This window comes from Nerophis ophidion, linkage group LG16 (genome assembly GCF_033978795.1).
Source record: "Nerophis ophidion isolate RoL-2023_Sa linkage group LG16, RoL_Noph_v1.0, whole genome shotgun sequence".
NCBI lineage: Eukaryota > Metazoa > Chordata > Actinopteri > Syngnathiformes > Syngnathidae > Nerophis > Nerophis ophidion.
Genome location: NC_084626.1, coordinates 9,565,352 through 9,590,752, shown reverse-complemented (window position 1 = coordinate 9,590,752; position 25,401 = coordinate 9,565,352). Strand labels below are relative to the sequence as shown.

Below are 25,401 nucleotides of genomic sequence, written 5' to 3'. Positions count from 1 at the left end.
GCAGTACATGGCCACCGGATCGGACCGGACCCCCTCCACACGGGAGAGTGGGACATAGAAGAAAAAGAAAAGAAACGGCAGATCAACTGGTCTAAAAAGGGAGTCTATTTAAAGGCTAGAGTATACAAATGAGTTTTAAGGTGAGACTTAAATGCTTCTACTGAGGTGGCATCGCAAACTGTTACCGGGAGGGTATTCCAGAGTACTGGAGCCCGAACGGAAAATGCTCTATAGCCCGCAGACTTTTTTTGGGCTTTGGGAATCACTAATAAGCCGGAGTCCTTTGAACGCAGATTTCTTGCCGGGACATATGGTACAATACAATCGGCAAGATAAGATGGAGCTAGACCGTGTAGTATTTTATACGTAAGTAGTAAAACCTTAAAGTCACATCTTAAGTGCACAGGAAGCCAGTGCAGGTGAGCCAGTACAGGCGTAATGTGATCAAACTTTCTTGTTCTTGTCAAAAGTCTAGCAGCCGCATTTTGTACCAACTGTAATCTTTTAATGCTAGATATGGGGAGACCCGAAAATAATACGTTACAGTAGTCGAGGCGAGACGTAACAAACGCATGGATAATGATCTCAGCGTCTTTAGTGGACAGAATGGAGCGAATTTTAGCGATGTTACGGAGATGAAAGAAGGCCGTTTTAGTAACGCTTTTAATGTGTGACTCAAAGGAGAGAGTTGGGTCGAAGATAATACCCAGATTCTTTACCGTGTCGCCTTGTTTAATTGTTTGGTTGTCAAATGTTAGAGTTGTATTATTAAATAGAGTTCGGTGTCTAGCAGGACCGATAATCAGCATTTCCGTTTTTTTGGCGTTGAGTTGCAAAAAGTTAGCGGACATCCATTGTTTAATTTCATTAAGACACGCCTCCAGCTGACTACAATCCGGCGTGTTGGTCAGCTTTAGGGGCATGTAGAGTTGGGTGTCATCAGCATAACAGTGAAAGCTAACACCGTATTTGCGTATGATGTCACCTAGCGGCAGCATGTAGATGCTGAAGAGTGCAGGGCCAAGGACCGAACCCTGGGGAACTCCACACGTTACCTTAACGTAGTCCGAGGTCACATTGTTATGGGAGACACACTGCATCCTATCAGTAAGATAAGAGTTAAACCAAGACAGGGCTAAGTCTGACATACCAATTCGTGTTTTGATACGTTCTAATAAAATATTATGATCGACGGTATCGAAAGCAGCGCTAAGATCGAGGAGCAGCAACATAGATGACGCATCAGAATCCATCGTTAGCAATAGATCATTAGTCATTTTTGCGAGGGCTGTCTCCGTCGAGTGATTTGCCCTGAAACCGGATTGAAAGGTTTCACATAGATTGTTAGACGCTAAGTGTTCATTTAACTGCTCCGCAACAATTTTTTCGAGGATTTTTGAAATAAAGGGAAGGTGAGACACTGGTCGGTAGTTTACCATGAGGTCAGGATCGAGGTTAGGTCTTTTAAGAAGAGGATGAATAACCGGTTTTTTGAATGCTAGGGGAACAGTGCCCGAGGAAAGTGATAAGTTTATAATATTTAGCACTGATGGACCTAATAATACAAAGAGCTCCTTGATCAGTTTCCCAGGAAGAGGGTCAAGTAAACATGTTGTTTGTTTTATTCCATTTACACGTTGTAACAATTCCTCTAATGTTATTTCCTCAAAACGAGAGAAACTATTTTGGAGGGCAGTATCCGCCGTATATACAATCGTGTCAGTGTTAATAGAACCCCGTTGTAGCTGGGACGCATTGTCTTTAATCTCCTTTCTAATGACTTCAATTTTCTTACTAAAGAATTGCATAAAGTCATCAGCTGAGTGGGTGGAGCTACTGGAAGGAGTCCCTTGTTGGGTTAGCGATGCTACCGTACTAAACAAAAATTTAGGATCGTTTTTATTACGGTGGATGAGATTTGAGTAATAATTAGCTTTAGCTAAGGTAAGCATGCGTTTATAAGTTATTAAACCATCACTCCATGCTTGATGGTGCACCTCAAGTTTAGTCGTGCGCCATTTGCGTTCCAGCTTTCTGCATGATAATTTCTGAGCTCTAGTTTCTTCTGTAAACCACGGGGTACGCTTTTTTGGAGCCTTTTTTAACTTTAGCGGTGCTATGTTATCAATGGTTTCGCGCAGGGCGTCGTTAAAGTTGTTAGTGAGGTTATCAATAGAGCCCACATACTTTGGGAATGGTGCCATTACCGAGGGCAGTAGGTCAGCAAGAGTTGTCGTTGTGGCCGTATTAATGTTGCGGCTGCTATAGCAGTTATTATTATTATTAGTTTGACGAACATGCGTCTGAACCTCGAATTTTATAAGGTAATGATCGGACGATACTTTAGTATACGGGAGTATCGTAACTTTGGAAGCGGTGATGCCCCTGACAAGCACTAGGTCTATCGTATTACCGTTGCGATGCGTGGGTTCATTTATTATTTGTGTGAGACCACAGCTATCAATTACAGTCTGGAGCGCTACGCACGGTGGGTCCGATGGGGTATTCATATGGATATTAAAGTCCCCCATTATGATTATATTATCGGCGTGTGTCACTAGATCAGCAACGAACTCTGAGAATTCATTGATAAAGTCCGAACAGGGCCCTGGGGGGCGGTAGATAACAGCCAGGTGTAGAGGCAGCGGTGTGACAGACCTCATAGTAAGCACCTCAAACGATTTATATTTATTATTTATGTTAGGACTAAGGTTAAAGTTTTCGTTGTATATTAGTGCGACCCCCCCACCCCTTTTGAGGTGACGGGCAATATGCGCATGTGTAAAGTTAGGAGGACATGCCTCATTTAGCGCAAAAAAGTCGTTTGGTTTAAGCCAGGTTTCACTGAGACCGATGACGTTAAGATTGTTGTCTCTGATATCATTAACTAACAACGTTTTGGGAGACAATGATCTTATGTTTAAAAAACCTATATTATAGGTAGTGGGCTGTTTTAGGGAATTTTTGATCAAATTATCCGTAGTAGCAATATTAATAATGTTGTGTTTATTATGCCCAGTGCATTCAGTATAATTACGACCATATCTAGGAATTGATACGACGGGAATGTTCCGATTGTTTGATTGTTGCTTTGATAAACTGCACGCATCATGGTTAGCCTCCTCAGTAACGGGGATTTTCCGATTGTTTGTTTGTTGCTTTGATAAACTGCACGCATCATAGTTAGCCACCTCAGTAAAACACATGTCCAACTCTGAAACACTCAAAGCAGAAAAAACTTGTTCTGATTTAACTGACTCCTTACCCAGACCAGTAGTCTCGCATCCTCTATTTAAATCCGTCTTCAGGGTGGAGGGAAGTGGTGTTCTGTGGGGATTAGCCTTCTGCTTTGTTTTTAGCCCCGCTCGACATCCGCGTTTCCGATCACACCGCTGGCGTCTGCTCCGTAGACGGCCCCCGCTGCTACTAGACTCCCCTGCTTCACAGGCCGCTGGATGTAGCCGCCGACGTATCCCCATGCTAGTTAGCATGTTTAGCACGCCCGCGTCTATCAGTCCAAAACGGCCCGATATGTCCATATCCAGAAGTGTCTGGCGGTCGTACACATCCCTCTCACATGTGTGTAAGAGGGGAACATCAAACATCAAAGAACACAAAGGACATTAAAGACATTAAAGCAGCGGATACAACCAGCCACTTCTACATATAGCTATGAATAAAAAGTAAAAGAAACATATACACTGTGGTGGCCTCTGCGGTGTTCCACGCCATCGTCCGCTGGGGTGGAGGGAGCATGGCCAGAGACAGGAGCAGACCCAACAAAGCAACCAAGAGAGCCGACTCCACTCTAGGCCAACCAACTCTCGGCCAGTGTCCAGTCTGCATGGATGAGCGAGGATACGTCCAAGGAGACTGAGATTCTCTGAACCTTTTGATGATTTTACGGACCGTAGATGGTGAAATCCCTAAATTCCTTGCAATAGCTCGTTGAGAAATGTTGTTTTTAAATTGTTCGACAATTTATTCACACATTAGTTCACAAAGTGTTGACCCCCGCCCCATCAATGTTTGTGAATGACTGAACATTTCATGGACGCTGCTTTTATACCCAATTATGGCACCCACCTGTTCCCAATTAGCCTGTTCACCTGTGGGATGTTCCAAATAAGTGTTTGATGAGCATTCCTCAACTTTTCTCAGTCTGTTTTGCCACTTGTGCCAGCTTTTTCAAAACATGTTGCAGGCATCAAATTCCAAATGAGCTAATATTTGCAAAAATTAAAGTTTTCCAGTTTGAACGTTAAGTATCTTGTCTTTGCAGTCTATTCAATTAAATATAGGTTAAACAGGATTTGCAAATAATTGTATTCTATTTTTATCAACCATTTGTACAACGTACCAACTTCACTGGTTTTGGGTTTTGTACAACACACTTTTACATAATGCAGGGTTTTATTGGTACTTGCTAAATACAGGCTTAAAACATAAGAAAACACCCACTGGTGCAACAGTTCCCCAAAGTGTGAACACTCTTTTTTAACTGCAGACAAATGAACAGATTTAATTTAAAATTCATAGGGTGATTCCATCAATTATTTACTCAGATTTGAGTGATTCGATAACTTCTTTACTCGGCTGGATCTGAAAATCTGACCGTTACGGATCACCACAATTTATAGTCCTGATTTCTTTTTAATGTTCTTAAAGCCAGAAAGTTACCATTTGAAATGACTATAGTTTAATACAATGTCTGTTACCGACTTTTTTTTCTTAAGAATTAAACAACTGAATGAACATCCTCCAAGTTTGCAAAATCCATAATTTTTGCCAGAATTTGTATTTTATCTTTTTTGGTTTTTAAACCCATCAGATATTTTTATTGATCTGTTTAAATATATTTGTTACATATTTGTAAATGTAGTTGTTTTTTAAAGCACTTAAGCTTTTGTTTTTAAATTTGTTTTGTGGAGGAAAAAAAAGGAGTGCTTTGCTTTCTAAATAAATTTTGACTTATTCATGTATTCAACATGGTTGGCGGGTTTTTTATTATTTTCTTATACATCTAATATGCAGTTTTTTCTTCCAAATGTAAGTGTACCTAATGAAGTGTCTGTTGAGTGCATTTCAAGTGTCATCAGTACCGCTATGTAGACTAAGGGTGCACAAAAACAGTTATCAATTCACATCAGAATCACAATGCTTCTACGTCCAGATTGTAAAAATCGATCCTATATATATTTTATATACATATATATAAATATACACATATATATATATATATACATTTATACTGTATATACACATACATATACATACATACATATATATAGACACATATATATATATATATATACATACATACATACATATATATACACACATATGTATACATATATACTGTATATACACATACATATATATATATACATACATACATACACACATACATACACACATACATACATACATATATATACACACATATATGTATACATATATACTGTATATACACATACATATACATACATACATACATACATACATATATATACATATATATTTACATATACATAGACATATATACACACACATATATATACATATACACATATATATACATACACATATATATACATACAAATATATATATAAACCTATATATATAGTATATATACATATATACATACAAATATATATATAAACCTATATATATAGTATATATACATATATATAAACCTATATATATATAGTATATATACATATATATATATATACATATATAGATACATATATACATATATACACATATATATAGTATATATACATATATATATATATATACACACAAATAGATATATATACACATACATATATATATATATATATACATATGTGTATATATATACACATATGTATATATATATATATATATACACATATGTACATATATATATACACACGTGTATATATATATACATACAAATATTCCGCCTGACTGTAGCTGATAGGCGCCAGCGCCCCCCGCGACCCCAAAAGGGAATAAGCAGTAGAAAATGGATGGATGGATGAATATGTATATATATATATATATATATATATATATATATATATATATATATACATATATATATATGTGTATATATATATATATATGTATATACATATATGTATATATATATATATGTATATATATGTATATATGTATATTTTTAAAAATAAATGTGTGTAATCTCAATACAAAACAAAAGTAACTTTTGTAACGTGTTTTAAAAGTTTCATTATAAATATTACTCTCTACCAAATAATACATTGAGAGAATCGGTTTGAATCGAGAATCCCGTTGAATTGAGAAACAATTCTGAATCAAATCGTCCCCCCAGGATTCTGAAACAGATGAAATTGTTAGGTGCACAAAGATTCACACCTTTAATATACAGTGGACTAATAAAACACAAGTGACATGGTTCATTTATTCAACTGATTTATTCTTAAATAACAAAAATAATTAGCACACAATATAAATATAAAATATTAAAAGATCAGGCACTACCGTACATGACTGTATCATATAAATATATCTTTTTTTGTGAAGATTCATTGCGTCGTCCTGGTTTTAAAGCGCACCAACAAGTCTCCCTGTGGTTGCAGCATCCCAAAACCATAACGACTGGCGTTTATCTCTGGCATCTTGGCGTTTAGGTCACATAATTCCAAATCCATATTTAACACCAGGTAAACAAACCTGAAGGATGAAAAAGCAACAACAACAAAAAAAGAATAAGCACCCACAGATTTCAGATAATGCTGCATTAATTCCAGGGCACTCACCGTCTGATGGTATTGATGGCAAACTGCTTTCCCACGCAGCCATTGGTCCCTGCTCCCCATGGCATGGTGTAATATTTCAGTTGGCTGCCTCCTTTGTAAAAATCCCTTCTAGAGGATCCATCTGCATTCAGAAAGCGGTCAAACTGGAACTTCTGCAAACACATTTTCAGTTGGATTTATTCAATGCATGCTTTTTTCTTGGAATACATCCACTACAGTTTTAAAGCCACCTTGCTGTGTCCTTCCCACGCCAATTAGCGCTGATTCCTTTTCCTATGGGTAAATCAATCCCTCTGCGGATTGGGAAATGACTACTGATTTGTGTGGGCATCCATTAATTTCCTACGCCCCCAAACAAATACTAATTATACTGAACCGACAAAAAGGTTCAAGAGGTGACGATGGGCCAAAGCCCATCGTCACCTCTTGAACCTTTTTGTCAATTATGGACAAATGTAACTTAAGACCCCTGGTGAAGATGAAGCAGAGACAAGGGGACAAACCTGCGGTTCAGGGTAGATCTCAGGGTCCATCTGAGGGCTAATGTACGGGAACAAGCACACACGGTCTCCTTTTCGCAGTTGGTACTCTTGTCCGTTAGCCATTTGAATGGTCTTACCCTGCAATACTTCTCTGGTGATAAAGGGGGCAGCGGTGAGTCTAAGCGTTTCTTCCAAGGCACTGTCTGGAAGAGCAAAGACGTGTGTTAATTCATCCACTTCGACTTCCGTCATTTGAGTGCATGAGTGTGTTCGTGCTAAGGAGCACTGCAACATGCAGGGTAGCGCCATCTGTAGGCTAAATAAATAGTAAGTGCGCAGTTGGGCAGTTCATTAATGGTTGAGTATTCGTCTAATCCCGCTATCAACCTGGAAGTCAAATCGTTGGAACTGGAACCCCTTCTATCCTCGTGACCAAAGCCTGCCATCACTTGTCAGGACTCGCTGGAAATTGGACCTGGCGCGTGCTGCCAAAATGCAGCTTTCGACCAGTAAGCCTCCCTTACTGCTCTATTCTGACAATGTTAATGATCCTTCTGCAGGTTCGGATTCAAACACAGAAACCCTATTTCAACATTTATTTTCTATAGATCAGGGTGTCACCTGGGAACCAATGGCGGTCATAGCTCATTTTCAAACGCCCCGTGGCAAATATTGAAAATATACTGAACAAAAATATAAGCGCAACACTTATGTTTTTGCTGCCGGTTTTCACGAGTTGAACTCAAAGATCTAAAACTTTTACTATATACACTAAAAACCTATTCATCTAAATATTGTTTACAAATCTTTCTAAATCTGTTTTAGTGAGCACTTCTTTGCCAAAATAATCCATCCCGCCTCACAGGTGGCTCTGCGTTAGCACGAAACGCAAAAAAGAAGCTTCTCTTACTGACTTGGGATTGGTCAGACCATGCAGAGCTCAAACACATGATTATTTTCAATATGATCTATATATATATATAAAATACCCCCCGCGACCCCAAAAGGGAATAAGCGGTAGTAAATGGATGGATGGAGATATATATATATATATATATATATATATATATATATATATATATACATACATACACACGGGGTTATGGTCTGGGTGTGCCAAACCATGTACACATAGATTGCAATGTAAAAGTTAAAATTAAAGTACCAATGATTGTCACACACACACTAGGTGTGGCGAAATTTGTCCTCTGCATTTGACCCATCCCCTTGTTCACCCCCTGGGAAGTGAGGGGAGCAGTGGGCAGCAGCGGTGCCGCGCCCGGAAATCATTTTTTGTGATTTAACCCCCAATTCCAACCCTTGATGCTTAGTGCCAAGCAGGGAGGTAATGGGTCCCATTGTTATAGTCTTTGGTATGACTCGGCCAGGATTTGAACTCCCAACCTACCGATCTCAGGGCGGACACTCTAACCACTATGCCACTGAGTAGGTCGATATGTATTTATGTAATTTGCTTGGATTTGTGCATGCGAACACTTTCATACATCTGAATTTTTACTTGCGTATGGCATTTTCTGAATTTGATCGTACATCCATATTTAGTAGGAAAGCCACGCAACTATAGGTACACATGGGACCCTAGATGTCTCAATTACTCCTTTATACCAATTTAGTTTTCTTCTAATGTGACAATTATTCTTTGTCAAATCAGATGTGGCCCAACCGGGATGTTCACCTACCAAAGACAGGAGTGTTTCCAGGAGTGCCAAGCAGCGAAGCTTCTGACGTTTCCATTTGTGAAATCTGCTTGAACTCCCTCCGCACTGCACTCAGCGCTTCAAGATTTGTCAGCAAGAATCCTAAAAGCCAAAAGGCAGCAGGGCCGACGTTACCCTGGGAGCAAACAACACAGAAGAGTTGACCATTGCCGTCTGTCTGACTCACGCTGCTGTTGCATAGCGACAGCGCAGGTGCTTGTTTGGCTAAAGCAAACAGGAGCACAATGTGACACTCACAGTGCTCAGACGACAAAGGCAAAAAAAAAAAGAACTAAATCTTAAACCTCATTCACTGAAAAAAAGAACGAGCTCTTCCTTTGTCTCATTTTGGCAAGTGCAGCATTTGTTTACAATAACATGATTTGAAACCCAAGGTAGAACACGTGCTTATTTACAGTCTCTAAAAAAGTAGAAATCTTGTTTATGACACAAATGATGCAACACTGCAAATTGTCATATTGAATGCAGTAATACAGAACATAGAAAACATGCAAAATGCTACTTTTGTTATATTGATGCTCATAATTCCGGGGGTTTGTGAATGCAACCTCGCTTAGAGTAATTGTCATTGGTGCATAAGGAGGAAGTGCTAGCTAGCCAAGCACTGCTAGGTGCTACGAGGGTTGCAGTTGTAATTTTAAAGGCCTACTGAAATGACATTTTCTTATTTAAACGGGGATAGCAGGTCCATTCTATGTGTCATACTTGATAATTTCGTGATATTGCCATATTTTTGCTCAAAGGATTTAGTAGAGAACATCAACGATAAAGTTCGCAACTTTTGGTCGCTAATAAAAAAGACTGGCCTGTACCGGAAGTAGCAGATGATGTGAGCGTGACATCACGGGTTGTAGAGATCCTCACATTGTTTACAATCATAGCCACCAGCAGCTAGAGCGATTCGGACCGAGAAAGCGACAATTTCCCCATTAATTTGAGCGAGGATGAAAGATTTGTGGATGAGGATAGTGAGAGTGAAGGACTAGGAAAAAAAAAAAAGGCAAGGGCAGTGGGAGCGATTCAGATGTTAGTCACATTTACTAGGATAATTTTGGAAAATCCCTTATCTGCTTATTGTGTTACTATTGTTTTAGTGAAATTATATGGTACCTGAAAGTCGGAGGGGTGTGGCCACGGGTGTGGTGACCGCCAGTGTCTCTGAGGGAAGCCATGCAGCTGCAGGAGGACGCAAGCTCCGCTCATGTCTATGGTAAGAGCCGACTTATTACCACAATTTTCACACTGAATCCTGCCGGTTGACATGTGGTTGCGAACCATGTTTGCTTGACCGCTCTGTTCCATAGTTAAGCTTCACCTTCGGGAATTTTAAACAAGGAAACACTGTGCTTGTGTTTCTAAAGGCAGCTGCACTACACCGCTTCCCAGCTCCATCGTTCTACTTTGACTTCTCCATTATTAATTAAACAAATTGCAAAAAATTCAGCAACACAGATGTCCAGAATACCGTGTAATTATGCAATTAAAGCAGACTACTTATAGCTTGGATTGGGCTGGAAAAAAATGTCCACTACAACTGGTGACGTCAAACGCACGTGTCATCATACCGCAACGTTTTCAACAGGATACATCGCGAGAAATTTAAAATTGCAATTTAGTCAACTAAAAAGGCCGTATTGGCATGTGTTGCAAAGTTAAGATTTCATCAAACTATCAGACTGCGTGGTCGTTAGTATTGGGTTTCAGTAGGCCTATCAGGTTCATTTTTTTTATTTTTTTTTTATTTATTCATTTATTTCAGGCAATGACATAAAAAAGTACAAGGTAGACAACACATAATATAAATTAACATAATGCAGAAGGAAATGTACAAAATGTAAGCATGATGTTCCAGTTGTCAATAGCTGTCAATAAATTTTTTTAAAAAGTGTCAAGACTCTTGGTGTTTCTGTCGGGACGCTACATTACTTACAAAATTCATTTAGCACTGAAAGTTTCTTTTTTTTGCTCTGTGAACTTACGCTTACACTGGCACCGGTGCTATTTTAGAACCGGAGTTCGGTGCCTATCCCTACTCGTATTAGTCCATGTGACTACGGATGAAAATAAAAGCAGCTTGTACAATAGTAATACATGCTTTAATGTCAAGAGTCTCCAAAAATCTCATATAAGACCAGAAAAAAAACGATATAATTGTCACTGGATGCTATTTAGAATAGTCAGAATACTTGCTAAGTTTGCAACACTAACCCCTCCTGCTACGTCTTCTTATTCTCTGGCAGACCAAGGCCCTCGTGTCTCAAGCTTGCGTATGACGTTGAAATGTGCGTTGCCTCAGTGCAACTCCATAGCTGTCGCACTCACGTTTCTACAGGCTGTGGATACTTAAGCGACACACAGACAAGGTGCTGGGTAACAATTGACATAAAGCAGTGACAAAGTTTACTCCTCAGACTGATTGATGTGCCCATCAAAACATATGAACAATCCGCAGCACCAAATAGTACAACATGTCTGAGAACGCGACAGACGGATAATCCATAAGATCAATTGACAAATCTTTTTTTCATAACATATAGGAATAGATTCATTGTATAGTCTGCATTTTTTTGCTTACATATGCTTTTAGTGGTAAGCTCTAAGCCCTTTGCGTACTCAAATTGTTGGCACACTGTTTACGGCACAGTAGCCATTTTGGTTTGGTGGCCCACCACTTTGTTTACTTCCGTTCAAAAGTCACATGACTGAATACAACTTATTTTTCCTTGAGTATGACATTTTATGGATTTGATCTCATGTCCACATTTATTATCTTTTTTCAAATTCACTTTTGTATCTCTCATACAGCGTCCATTGCCATAAATTATGGAAATGAGGCGATGACATCATCAAGTGACTTCTTGCAACTTTTAGGATGGCCAATAGCTATTTCCCTTGCTGAAGAGTTGGCAACACTGCAGTTAGCGTTAAATATATTTGTGGCAATCCAAATTTATTTGTGGTAGGCCGCAACCAAAAAAATCAATGTAGAACACAACAACTGGAAAATCCTCTACTGTCCTGCTCACAGAACATTTTGCCATGCATAAAAAAAGTAGACTGGACGAAAGCTTTGTGCTGTTGTTGTTCCGTGGAACAATAATGCTGAACTTCAGCCAATTTGTTACTTAAATTTATTTTTAAAATGTTTATGTTTCGCTTGAAAATTAGTTGAAGTTGTTCATATAAAACCTGAGCAGTTTTTTTTTGTATTTTATTCCCTTACTGTACCTAAAATGAACAAATCTGTAACCTTAAAACCGAGGTACAGACCGAAGTCTGAAAACAACGTTCCTTTACAGCCCTATTACGGAAATGATTGGAGTGGGAATCTTTGGAAAGCTCACAATGTCATTCACATTCTTGGGATGACAATTCGATTCAGAATTTATTCTCAATTCAACCTGACTCTCGTAATATATTATTTGGGATATTAATTATAATAAAATCTTTGAAAATAGATTACAGCTTACAATAGCTCCTATTGGCTGCTGACATTATACATGCAGTGTTGGCCTAAAATGTCTTTGAAAAATATATATGTATAGAAATGACTGATGATTGTTAATCTAATCTAAGGGACGGCGTGGCGCAGTGGAAGAGTGGCCGTGCGCAACCCGAGGGTCCCTGGTTCAGTCTCCACCTAGTACCGACCTTATCACGTCCGTTGTGTCCTGAGCAAGACACTTCACTCTTGCTCCTGATGGGTGCTGGTTAGCGCCTTGCATGGCAGCTCCCTCCATCAGTGTGTGAATGTGTGTGTGAATGGGTAAATGTGGAAGTAGTGTCAAAGCGCTTTGAGTACTTTGAAGGTAGAAAAGCGCTATAAAAGTACAACCCATTTATCATTTAATATAAGAAAACTACAAACCAATCCTAGCTTTAGAATACTTATAATAAAAATATACACCCACAGTTCACTTAAGCTAATATTTTGTCTGGTGGAAACATTTGGTTAATAATTTGTGGGTAAAACCATTTGTTCTTCAGGACGATTGAAATTAATCATGAAAGTAGAAAATTAACAGTGACATCATGTGTCAAAAAGAAAGTATTGCAGCTTGCTTCAAGCTCATTCAAGTTCATTTGATAAAAGGATACTGATTTAATTGCTTAATCCCATCATGCCATTAAAGCACGGGTTCTTAAACCTTTAGGCCTTGGGGCCCAACTATTACAATACAGAGGGGCCCGTGACCCACTCAATAATAAAACTGAATTAGTAATCTTGCTACTGATTTTAATCATATTCTGTAATAATAGCTAACTTACTAAACATTTCCTACCTTGTCAAATGATATAAAATCAAGATTATTACTTATTCAATACATAAACCTTAGGCTTGGGTCAAGATGATTAGAAAAATAGGTACAAACAAGATATACTGCGTAAGGGACTCACAAATATCCAACCATCCAGCCTCCGTAGCAGAACCTCCAGGTTCTGTAACAGCCTCTTCCCTCAGGCCGTAAGACTCTTGAACGCATTAAAATAATCCCCTTACTTCCCCCCAAAAATAGATTAACTTGCTGGAATATAAAGACAACATAACATACATCCATAAATGTGGATGCATATGCAAAAGTGCAATATATTTATCTGCACAGTAATCTATTTATTTATAGCTGCACCTTATTGCTCTTTTATCCTACACTACGATGAGCTAATGCAACGAAATGTTGTTCTCATCTGTACTGTAAAGTTCAAATTTGCTCTAGCACCCCCGCGGGACTCATAAATAACTGGAAAAAAATACATTTACCGGTACATACAATCATGTTGGCGTTAAAAAAAAAACAAAGTTAATAATGAAAATGTTTCTAAACTAATCTCAATAAAATGAAAGTGCAAATGAAAATACAGCTTCACCACTTAAGTTATACTTTTTGCCCTTAAACTTCTGTGACTTTGGGTCCAGACTTTGTCTGTTATTTTCATTACTGTCACAAGTGGTGGAAAAGTGCATTACAACTAAGTACCACTTTGGCCCATATTGACCACAGATGAGAAACAGATATTTTTGGCAGCCCGACAATCATAATGTATGGTTAAGAAACACTGCCTTAAAGTGACCTTACACTCACCTGCGTGGCCCAAAGTTGCATCAGTACGGCCCTCCTCTGCATCTCTTCGTCTGCTCCCTCCTGCTGCAGAAGTTGCCTGTAGCCGTTAAGCCACGTCATTGAGCTAGAGTTGTCCGTTTGACCCACTGGGGTCAAAAGTTCCCACAGCTTGTAACGGACATTTTGGGCTGTCTTCCTCTCCTCTGTTCAAGTACAAATCAATGAATGAGTCATGGCCAAATTTCATCAGTCATCGTTTTAAACAAGAAAAAGGTGAGGAGTAATATTGCCTCAGCCTCTATAAAATCATTTTGGCAGACGCCCCTGAGCTACTGGTTTTTGACAGACTGACAGAGGCGTGGAGAACAGAGATGATGAAGAGTGACTCATCAAGTATACATACAGGAAATTTGGGGAAAATTTCAGGATGAACCAAAAATATACTATAACTTTTAAAGGTGAACTTAATTTGATCAAAACTTCTGTAACTTTTCCAGTTTACTCTACTGCAACTTCTGCCGCCAACAGACCTCCAGGCCGGCACACTGCCAGTTGTAGTTTCCTTTGAAATGTCCGTGAAACACTACATCTCCCACAATTCCTGTACTTTGTTTACATTTTTATGTCATGGAGCAGTGGTTCTCAAATGGGGGTACGCGTACCCCCGGGGGTACTTGAAGGTATGCCAAGGAGTACGTGAATTTATTTTTAAATATTCCAAAAATAGCAACAATTCAAAAATCCTTTATAAATATATTTTTTGAATAATACTACAACTAAATATGAAGAGTTCATGAACTGTGAAAAGAAATGCAACAATGCAATATTCAGTGTTGACAGCTAAACTTTTTGTGGACATGTTCCATTAATATTGATGTTAAAGATTTCTTTTTTTGTGAAGAAATGTTTAAAATTAAGTTAATGAATCCAGATGGATCTCTATTACAATCCCCAGAGGGCACTTTAAGTTGGTGATTACTTCTATCTGTAGAAATATTTATTTATAATTGAATTACTTGTTTATTTTTCAACAAGTTTTTATTTATTTTTCATATCTTTTTTTCCAAATAATTAAAGAAAGACCACTACAAATGAGCAATATTTTGCACTGTTATACAATTCAAGAAATCAAAAACTGATGACATAGTGCTGTATTTTACTTCTTTATCTCTTTTTTTTTTTCAACCAAAAATGCTTTGCTCTGATTAGGGGGTACTTGAATCAAAAAAATGTTCACAGGGGGTACATCACTGAAAAATGGTTAAGAACCACTGTCATGGAGCACTACACTGACTGTGAGAAAGTGGAGCTGCTCTAGCTGCTCGTTTTCCAAAGCAGTGAATTTAAAGGGGAACATTATCACAATTTCGGAAGGGTTAAAACCAATAAAAATCAGTTCCCAGTGGCTTATTTTATTTTTCAAAGTGTTTTTCAAAATTTTACCCATCATGGAATATCCCGAAAAAAGGCTTTAAAGTGCCTGATTTTCGCTATCTGTAAATCCACCCGTCCATTTTCCTGTGACGTCACATAATGATGCCAATACAAACAAACATGGCGGATAGCACAGCAAGATATAGCGACATTAGCTCGGATTCAGACACGGATTTCAGCGGCTTAAGCGATTCAACAGATTACGCATGTATTGGAACGGATGGTTGGAGTGTGGAGGCAGAGAGCGAAAACGAAATTGAAGAAGAAACTGAAGCTATTGAGCAAATAGCTATTGAAGCTATTCGGCGATCGCTTTCTAACCAACGATTGCATCTTTTGACCACTGGAACAACTTAAATCCGTCGATTGGTAAGTGTTTGTTTGGCATTAAATGTGGGTGGAGGGAAAGGCTGGATGCATACAGTATATAGCTACAAATGTACATACAGCTAGCTTAAATAGCATGTTAGCATTGATTACCTAGCAGTCATGCCGTGACCAAATATGTCTGATTAGCACATAAGTCAATAACATCAACAAAACTCACCTTTGTGATTTAGTGACATTATCGTTGGAAATGCATCTACTTTGAGTGTCGCAGGATATCCCCACATCTCTGTGCCATTTCTGCCATGTTAGCATCGATTAGCATGCTGTGCTAATCGATGCACACTCCACGTAAGACAACTTGAATCCGTCTCTGATTGTGTTGTTACACCCTCTGACAACACACCGACGAGGCATGATGTCTCCAAGGTACGGAAAAGTGTCGAAAAAACGGAAAATAACATAACAGAGCTGATTTGACTTGTGTGTGTAATGTGTTTGAGAAAATGGTGGATTGCTTCCCATTGTAACGTCACGGGTGAAAGGTCATCGCTCCGACAGCGAACAATTGAAAGGCGTTTAAATCGCCAAATTTACCCTTTTAGAGTTCGGAAATCAGTTAAAAAAACACGTTTTTTTTTTCTGCAACATGAAGATATATATTGACGCTTACATAGGTCTGGTGATAAGGTTCCCCTTTAAGACACGGCTATTAAATGCAAGGCGAGAGAATAAAAGGGAGTTTTATCAAAATTCCTCGAAAAAAATTGTTGCACACAAGCTAAATGAACACTTCGCATCCAACAAACTCTGTGAACACTTTAATTCTGGTTTCAGGGCATATCACTCTGAGTCAGCCCTCACAAAAGGGACTAAAAATGTATTGCTAACTATGGATGCTGATGTGTCATCCATGTTGCTGCTACTTGATCCCTGCGCTGCTTTCCACACAGTCAATCTTAATATTCTATTAGAATGTATCAAAACATGTATTAGTATGTCAGATATAGCCTTTTATTGGTTTGACACCTATCTTACTGACAGGATGCAGTGTATATCCCATTACAATGTGCTCTCAGAGTATGTTACGGCAACAGGCAAAGTTCCAAACGGTTCGGTTCTTGGCCTTGCACTCTTCAGCATCAATATGCTGCTGCTAGGTGACATAATACGCAAACACGGTGTTTGCTTTCATTGTGATGCTGATGACTCCCTACTTTACATGACCAACATGCCATATTGTAGTCATCTGGGGGCGTGCCCTAATGAAATCAAACAATGAATTTCCAGCAACTTTTTGTATCTTGACGGTAAGAAAACGGAAATGTTGATTATCGATCCTGCTAGACACCGGCCCTTATTGATAAATACCACCTTAACATTTGACAACCAAACAATTATACAAATAAACTTGGTAAAGAATTTCAGTATTGTCTTCGACTCAACTCTCTAATTTGAGTCACATTTTAAGAGTGTTCCTAAAAACAGCCTTCTTTCATCTCTGTAATATAGCTAAAATGTGTCCCTTTTTGTCCACCGCAGACACTTAATTAAATATTAAGTCTTGTCTTGATTACTGTAACATATTATTTCCGGATCTCCCAATGTCTAGCATTTAAAGATTACAGTTGGTACAAAATGCGGCTGCTAGCCTTTTGACAAGGACAAGAAAGATTGATAATATTTCGCCTATACTGGCTTCCTGTGCACTTAAGATACGACTTTAAAGTTGTTTTACTTACGTATACAATACCTAATGGTCTAGCTCCATTCTGTTTTGCTGATTGTATTGTTGTATCATATGTCCCGGACAGAAATCTGCCTTCTAACACCTCAGGCTTATTAGTGATTCCAAGAAGCCCCCCAAAAAAGTCTGCAGGCCATAGAGCGTTTTCTATTTGGGCTCCTGTAGTCTGGAATGCCCAACCGGTAACTGTTCGAGATGCTACCAAAGCAAAAGCAAAAGTCGAATCTTAAAACCTAGTTATATACTCTATACTCTTTAAATAGAACAGATTAATTGGTCTAAAAAATGGGTCACTCTCTTTTCTACTCTGCCCCCCTCTCATATGTGCAGAGGTTATCAGGCGGCCACAGATCAGTTTGCACGGAGGATGCGCAAGGGTTGGACCTTTCCTCTGTGCATCAGTTGGGGATGTCTCTGCGCTGCTGACTTGTCTACATGCAAGAGGAGCCCCTGCTAACCTCCCTATGGACTGGACTCTCACATTAATAACTGTATCCACTAGGCGTTCATTGCATCAGTTACCCCTGGGGTTGGGAGTCCCTATATCTGCGGTTTCTCATTAGGCCCTTTTCCACAGCAGGGTGGTCAAGAAAGTCAACGTCTGTTACTCCAAACTCCAATCAGGCCATGTTTGTTAACCCAGCTGAAATGTTTCCCGGCTAACATACTGGCAACTAAAATATCCTCCCAATAAACAAATTCAAATGGTAAATCCCATAAACAGAGTCCATGAGCCACTGAAAAGTCTGTGGTGCCCCTCGCAGGCCAAATGGCAGCCTCCAAAACTCAAATAATCCAAAAGGAGTTATTATGGCAGTCTAAAGTACTGTATGTCCAACTCACGTACTCCTGCTGCAATGGGCACTGGCGTTTCTCTGGCCTGGGAAAGCTTTGCCTTGGTCCCAAAACGGCGGCGGTAAAAGCATAACTCTGTCTCCCTGCGGCGACGGTCCAACACGGCAGCCACAACGCCAGCATCAAGCTCCTTAGGTGCATTCAATTTTGTTGCAGGTAGCAGGGTTTGAACGCTGAACTGGCGAGCAGCTAGAAGAACTCTGTCCACCTCCTCAGCCAAACCTCGGTAATCCCTTGTGGCGACTAACGGCAAGTTGGCCAGTGCCGTGCGTACCGGGGGTGGTAGCTAACGGAGAAACAGCTACACGAACAGCAACGATGCATCCCGGAACCGAGCAATGCGAGCATATTCTCCATCAGCTCGGTAGGCTTGCTGTCCCCCAGGCCGTTGAGAGACAAGAGGCGGTCGGCTCGCTCGGCTTCAGATAGCTGGTACAGTCGCAGAAAGAAAGTTTTTAATGCACCGTGCCCGTCTGCCGCCTGAGGATCCCTCAGCTTGCCTATAACTCTCAGCGTCGTTTGAATGTCCAGAGCAGCGACAATATAGTAGTACTGTGTCTCATCCGTAGTCTCTTGAAACAAAAACCGGGCTTCAACATACTGGCACAAGGGCCAGTAATGTGGGAGTCAAGATACTGAGGCAAGAGAGCAGCAGTTCTGAGCCGATAAGTTTATTATCTGACTTCCTTCTAAAACAACAATCCTTGAATCCGGAAGTGAGTCCCTTTATATCTGGTCACATGTGGTCTATCCACCAATCCCCAATCTGGTGATGAAAACATTAGGTGCCCCGCTACAGAATGTATGTACAATATTTTTGTCCCCTAGTATGCGCGGGAGCCAAATTACAACCCCTCGCCACCCAGAGACCCAACCCAAAACAGCAGGCGCAGTGCCCAGGGAACAAGGGACCATCGGCCTCACTCAGCCAGCCCAGAAACAGTACCCCCAGATCTTGGCCGACCATCCCGGCAGGGCCAGCTGCAGGCCATAGACAGACGCACCCGGCCGAGGACAAGGCACGGGAGAAACAGGGACAGCCAGCCCCCAAGCCAGCGAGAGACCACAGCCCACTTGGGCAGAAAGGCTGGACGCCACGCCTCGAGGGCCCAGAGACTACCCGCAGCCGGACGGGAAGACCACCAAATGTCACGTCATGCTTGCTGCAGCCCGCTTCTTTCATTAGGGACATTGAGGGACAGAAGCTCTAATCCATTACATCTGTATGGTTTTGACTAGCTTTTTGCATATCCGGGTGCAATTTTTTTACAATTAAGCCATTACGTCAACCCTCCAATGCTACAAACACATTGCAGTCCTCTGTTGCACCATGAAAACAAGCCAATTAAACTAGTGATGGGTTCTTTATTATTGTTTAAAATGCAGCATGTTCAATACCGCTTTTCAACTGTATCCAAGTAGGTTGAGCAAGTGTACCTAATGTTGTGACCAGCAAGTAGATGGGTTAGCGAACGTCACTATGGCAACACGAAACAAATGCTTTGATGAAGTCATGGCAAAGTGCAAGCGTTGAGTAACCCTTCTTCCATGACTCATGGCATGAATTCTAACGGCTGACGGTTAAATAATTAATTACCTGGTTTCAAGGTGCCTCTTGCCAGCTTAGTTAGGAGGTTGTCAAACTTGCGGTACTCTTCGTAGACGCAGGAAGGATCGGCACAGTTGTTGTTCTGTTCTGATCCAAAGAGCGTCAGGTAACCCGCCCTGCACACAAAGAGTGAGAACATGCAGGAAATCTTGTGTGTGATCGGAATTCTTTCCACCAGCCCGCACAATGGAGTATCCTGGTGTTGCACATCTGGACACGTTCCAGATGCCTCTGCACGCCTCATGTTTGCCGACTTATGATTTTTTTCATGACAAAAGCTCCATTTTGATGCAGTTGAGTGGAGAAGAGTCAAACATGTCTAATAAAGAGCAGGGTCATCCTCAGTTTAACTTGAACTGTTTACAAACACAGCAACACAAGGCTGGCTGGTACGTATGCAGCTTATCTTAGAGCTGCCCCTACACCCGTTCTCTTTCTTAACTTGGTCGCAACCTTTAATCACTGCGAGGATTGCTCCTGTAGGAATGTGGAGAACTTACTTGAAAAGAACGCCATACGAGAAGTCAAACAGTCCCCTTTCGTTCCAGTATTTCTGGTTCGGAGACATCTCTGTTTTCAGCAAAGCCTCAAGGTGTCTGCTCATAGTAACGTTTAGGCTGGCCAAGTTCATTCCCAGGAAATGCCTGGAGAGGTTAGAGGGGGCGAAGACAATACAAAAATGTAAACAATGATTTATTGGTGTTGTGAAAAAGTGGAATTACTCAGCGTCGCAGTTCAACCTGTTGACTTTGCCCTACCTTCTTTTCCCCTCTGAAAGTGTAACTATGAGGAAAACTTAACACACTTCTATGACATTTTACATACACTGCATACATAAGGAAAAACGTGGGGGGTCTACATCTATACTCCTTACCTTGTTTATTACACACTTAAATAAATCCAACAAGTTCAGGACATTTGAAAAAATAGCTTACATGAAAAAAGTTGTACTTGTATTACCACAATATTTTCTCGTCTGATACATTTTTTCTCACCGCCACAAATAGATTGGACAGTACTGCACAACACAGAAATAACAACAGTTAACACTAACCACATGGTCATCAAAATAAATGCCTGTATGTGAACATACACCCCTATCTACATACTGCAAGACATGCAGGGCAACTACGTTATACTTAGCAATTAATCAAAGCCCTTAAAATATAACAACCAAAAAAAGGGCTACTGCCAACTTTTCCGGTCTTACTGGATACATTTGGAGATTAAAACGAAAGCCTGTATTGCTCTTCTTAACACACAGCTGGTCATGCAGTGTAGGGCTGCAGCTATCCATTATTTTAGTAATCTAGATTAGTTTGATCACTTAATCGAGTAATTGGATAAACACACTTTACAGCCTCGATGCGTATTTTAGTGAAAAAAGTTTAAATAAACAAAACATTAAATTCTGCTTGCCATAACCTTTAATCGTAATCAACATTGAAATTGCACTTTTAACATGTGTGCATTGATGAAAACAAAAAAACTCTACGGCACAAACACACCAACTATTGCAGTGGCTGTGCGTAAACTATGTCAGCACATTTATAGTGAAAGTCAAACCATTAATCCAAGCAAAATAAGTTTAATCAAATGTTTTATTATGATCAAACGAATACAATGAATTACTACTAGAGTGTGACATAAAAATAAAGGAAGAAAAAAAAAAGTATTTTCACAAATATTGATAATGCTTTTTTATGTTTGTAAATGCGTTAGGGTCATCAGACTGTGTTTAATCCTTTTTCTGGAATAAACCCTAGACCAGGGGTCACCAACACGGTGCCCGCGGGCACCGGGTAGCCCGTAAGGACCAGATGAGTAGCCCGCTGGCCTGTTCTAAAAATGTCTCAAATACTAGCACTTACCAGTGAGGTGCCTCTATTTTTTAAATTGTATTTATTTACTAAAGTTAAAGTACCAATGATTGTCACACACACACTTAGTGTGGTGAAATTATTCTCTGCATTTGACCCATCACCCTTGGGGGAAAATAGGGCAAGGCAAGGCAAAAACAAACAAAAGAGAAGGAGGGAGGAAAACATCTGTTCAAGTGTAGACACGTTGGACATGAGCAAGTGCTGTAGCTCTAAAAATAGACTCATTTAAACATCAGGGAGAAACTGTTTCTAAGAAATTAAAATGAAAACAAACTTCAAGGCGGAGTTGTAAGAACGTACTGTTTCATCAGCGCTTTTGTCCGAGCGGGTTGATGATGATGTGGGAGGCGGAGCTTGAAGATTCTCTCCATGAGCACCTCGGCATAGCGCTGAAAGTCCAGTGAGTCGCTGTCGTTTATCACACAGTCGTACGAGTGAGGGTCCAGCAGCACTGTGACATAGCACCCGGCAACACGCACCTGGACAAACATTAACATACTTAACACGAGAAATTTTTCCGTAATTTTCTGTAATTTAGACCTTTTAAAAAACCTAAGAATATATGGAGTTTGCTTTATTAACCCTGCTCGATTCACTGGGACCAAGAAAAGGGCCTTTTATTAAACTCTTACCACAAATAAACCAAATTGTCTTAATGAGGTGAAAATGATGATTGAAATGACATGATGTCCATTGATTGATTGATTGATTGATACTTTTATTAGTAGATTGCACAGTACAGTACATATTCCGTACAATTGACCACTAAATGGTAACACCCGAATAAGTTTTTCAACTTGTTTAAGTCGGGGTCCACGTTAATCAATTCATGGTATCCTGTCATTCTAATGTGTAATGTGAATGTACGGTAATTTAATGTGTAACTTTTCTGCCTCTTGGCCAGGACTCCCTTGAAAAAGAGGTTTTTAATCTCAATGGGTTTTTTCCTGGTTAAATAAAGTTTAAATTAAACATTTTAAAAACGATGTATTAAATTAGTTCATTATGAAGGCATGTTTCAATACTTTTGGCCATAATTGTTGTTGAACAAAAAATGATAACATACAAATAATGTCCTGTAAAGCACGTTAAAATCAACTGGTTAGCTCAACAGAAAATATTTTGCTTCTTTTTTCTTTTTTTTTACAAAAAACTTACTTTCATAGGATTTTTTCGCATACTCGCATGCACGCACACACACACACACACACACACATAATTTTGATATTTCTTTTTGCTGTATTTGTTTAAGTGTGCAGTTATGTTACTCCTCTCTTTCGTAATGTGCTCTGAAATGCAAGTAGATCTTGTTAATATTGATTTTATTGAATGGGTAAACATGGATCAACAATTTAGAAATGTGGGGCACCCCCGCTTAAAAGAAACTGTTGGGAGAATTCTTAGCATATTTTTGGCAGAAATTTATTTTCTGTAGTGCTTACCAAACATCCATCCATATGTCCATTTTCTAACACTTGTTCGTCTCAGGGTCGCGGGAGTGGCTGGAGCCTAACCCCGCTTCATTCGGGCGGAAGGCGGAATACAACTGGACATGTCGCAACCTCATCGCAGGGCCAACACAGATAGAAAACATTCACACATTCACACACTAGGGCCAATTTAGTGTTGCAAATCAACCTTGTCCCAGGTGAATGTCTTTGGAGTTGGGAGGAAGCCGGAGTACCCACAGGAAACCCAGGTAGTCACAAGGAGAGCATGCAAACTCCACACAGAAAGACCGACGATTGAACCCAGTACCTTCTTATCGTGATGGAACCAGCATTAACCCCGTGTTCCACCGTCCTGCCTCACCAAACCTTAAAATGCTATCTTTTTTTATGGTGTATTCTTTTCTATAGAATATTTTTGCGTGTAGGGGAAATAGGGTGATCCTTACCCTAGAAATCTACCCCCTTACAAAACCTATGTAAGATCCATTTTTTTTTAATTTTCTTAACAGAGATAGATAATGTAACAAAAAATAAGAATTTCAACCCAACAAAGCAGCAAGAAATGTTATATGTTATATGCCCATCAAACACTCCATCGACTAGTTTAATGAGAAAGAGACCACTGTTGGCACAGTAAATGGAATAAAATACAATAGATGAGTGTGAGAAAGGTGAGGCTTCCCGCTAAGTACGAAGAACAAATCAACAATTCTAATACAAATGTAACTTTTATTCAAATGACTTTTTCACTATTCTGTCAATAAACATGCATACCAAATTACTTTACTGTTTTGTTTGTAGGGGGCTAAACTATTCAGTAAAACTAACTATTCTAGATATCTAACACCTGTTTAAACACTATGTATTTTGCACTAACTTCCTTGTGAGAAGGGTTTGGAAAAATATCTAAATATTTTAACAGCCATCCCCACGACCCCGAGAGGGACACGTGATAGAATATGGATGGCCTTTTGTAACCATTTGTATTTGTTTTGTAATGATTGTAACCAAAGGAGGACGTCCACACATCTGGCTGCGCAGGGTTAGTGGTGAGCAACGCAATACAGTAAAAGAAGTTACCAGCTAAAAAATAGAGTGCATTTTATCTACGTTTAAATGGCCAAAAACTTAATACGCATTCAATTGCAATAAATGGAAATAAAAATTTGAATTACATAGTTTTTTTTTAACTGAGTTTGTCCAATGATTATTATATACAAACAACTTGTATTTTAATCTGCAAATTGATCAGTAAATACCGCACTATAGCAATGCTGACTGAAGTATCATGATACATATCGTATGGCAAAGTTCTTGCTGATACCCCAATTTAACATTTCTAAAAAATTCTGATGTTGAAGACATTGTAATACCATTATTACATAATTACAATTCATTATATAATACATTAATAGCTAACAAATTACAATGAACTTTAGTGTTACATAGTAATTTAGACAAATACTCTGATACATTAATTTTGATGCTCAACCAAAGGGTTTTAAATAGATGTTTATGAATGTAAATCTTCTAAAAATGTAATTTCCATGAAGTTCTGTCCATAAATCAACAACAAAAAGAATAATTTCAAACTACTCACAGTGAAGATATCGCCATGCTTCAGCTTCATTTGTCTTAAGAATTTCGCAGCATCTTTTCCGAATTCAAGTGCATGTCCCAGCCATGGGATAGCGCCTTTGTCTAAAGGTGGTTCACCCTGGGACCTGAAAAAGAAAGAGAAAGTCATTAAGACAGAAAATCATCAAGGGCATTAACTGGTGAGACATACGCTTTAATTAATTGCTGAGGTAATCATATGAATCTATATTTTTAAATGAACATGACAAATTAAAAAAATAAAATAAATAAACTTACCTGGATCTGAGTGTTAGCAGGAAATAAAGAAGTACAACATGAACCAGCAGGAAAACAGTCCAGATCATTTCGTGTGTATACTTTCTCGCCCTCTAGCTTGTGTGTGCGGGCCGTCAGTGCAGTGAGCTCTTTTTAAGACACTTCCGCTCC

General features: G+C 39.4%; 1 protein-coding gene and 1 long non-coding RNA gene across 2 annotated transcripts in view; one reads left to right on the top strand and one right to left on the bottom strand.

Moving 5' to 3' along the window:
- The window catches only part of LOC133570062 (uncharacterized), a 14,612-nt gene extending 4,574 nt beyond the window's left edge, over nucleotides 1-10,038 (top strand). Inside the window, exon 2 of the long non-coding RNA XR_009810042.1 lies at nucleotides 8,944-10,038. This is a non-coding gene — a long non-coding RNA (uncharacterized LOC133570062). The remainder of the gene's footprint in view (nucleotides 1-8,943) is intronic.
- On the bottom strand, nucleotides 6,426-25,401 carry LOC133570061 (prostacyclin synthase-like). Its single transcript, XM_061922708.1, has 10 exons — nucleotides 25,252-25,401; nucleotides 24,977-25,100; nucleotides 22,226-22,404; nucleotides 20,543-20,686; nucleotides 20,031-20,158; nucleotides 14,092-14,273; nucleotides 8,972-9,125; nucleotides 7,293-7,474; nucleotides 6,790-6,941; nucleotides 6,426-6,703 (listed from the first exon to the last, which is right to left on the bottom strand). The coding sequence occupies exons 1-10, from the start codon at nucleotides 25,317-25,319 to the stop codon at nucleotides 6,556-6,558; spliced, it is 1,461 nt and encodes a 486-aa protein (XP_061778692.1). The 5' UTR covers nucleotides 25,320-25,401; the 3' UTR covers nucleotides 6,426-6,555.

Excerpts from the sequence above, each read along its gene's own strand:
- LOC133570061 (XM_061922708.1), bottom strand. The coding sequence starts at position 25,319 with ATGATCTGGACTGTTTTCCTGCTGGTTCATGTTGTACTTCTTTATTTC. Across the intron at positions 9,126-14,091 it reads TGCAACTTTGGGCCACGCAG|GGTAACGTCGGCCCTGCTGC; the intron begins GTGAGTGTAAGG and ends GTTTGCTCCCAG. Across the intron at positions 7,475-8,971 it reads TGGAAACACTCCTGTCTTTG|ACAGTGCCTTGGAAGAAACG; the intron begins GTAGGTGAACAT and ends TTGCTCTTCCAG.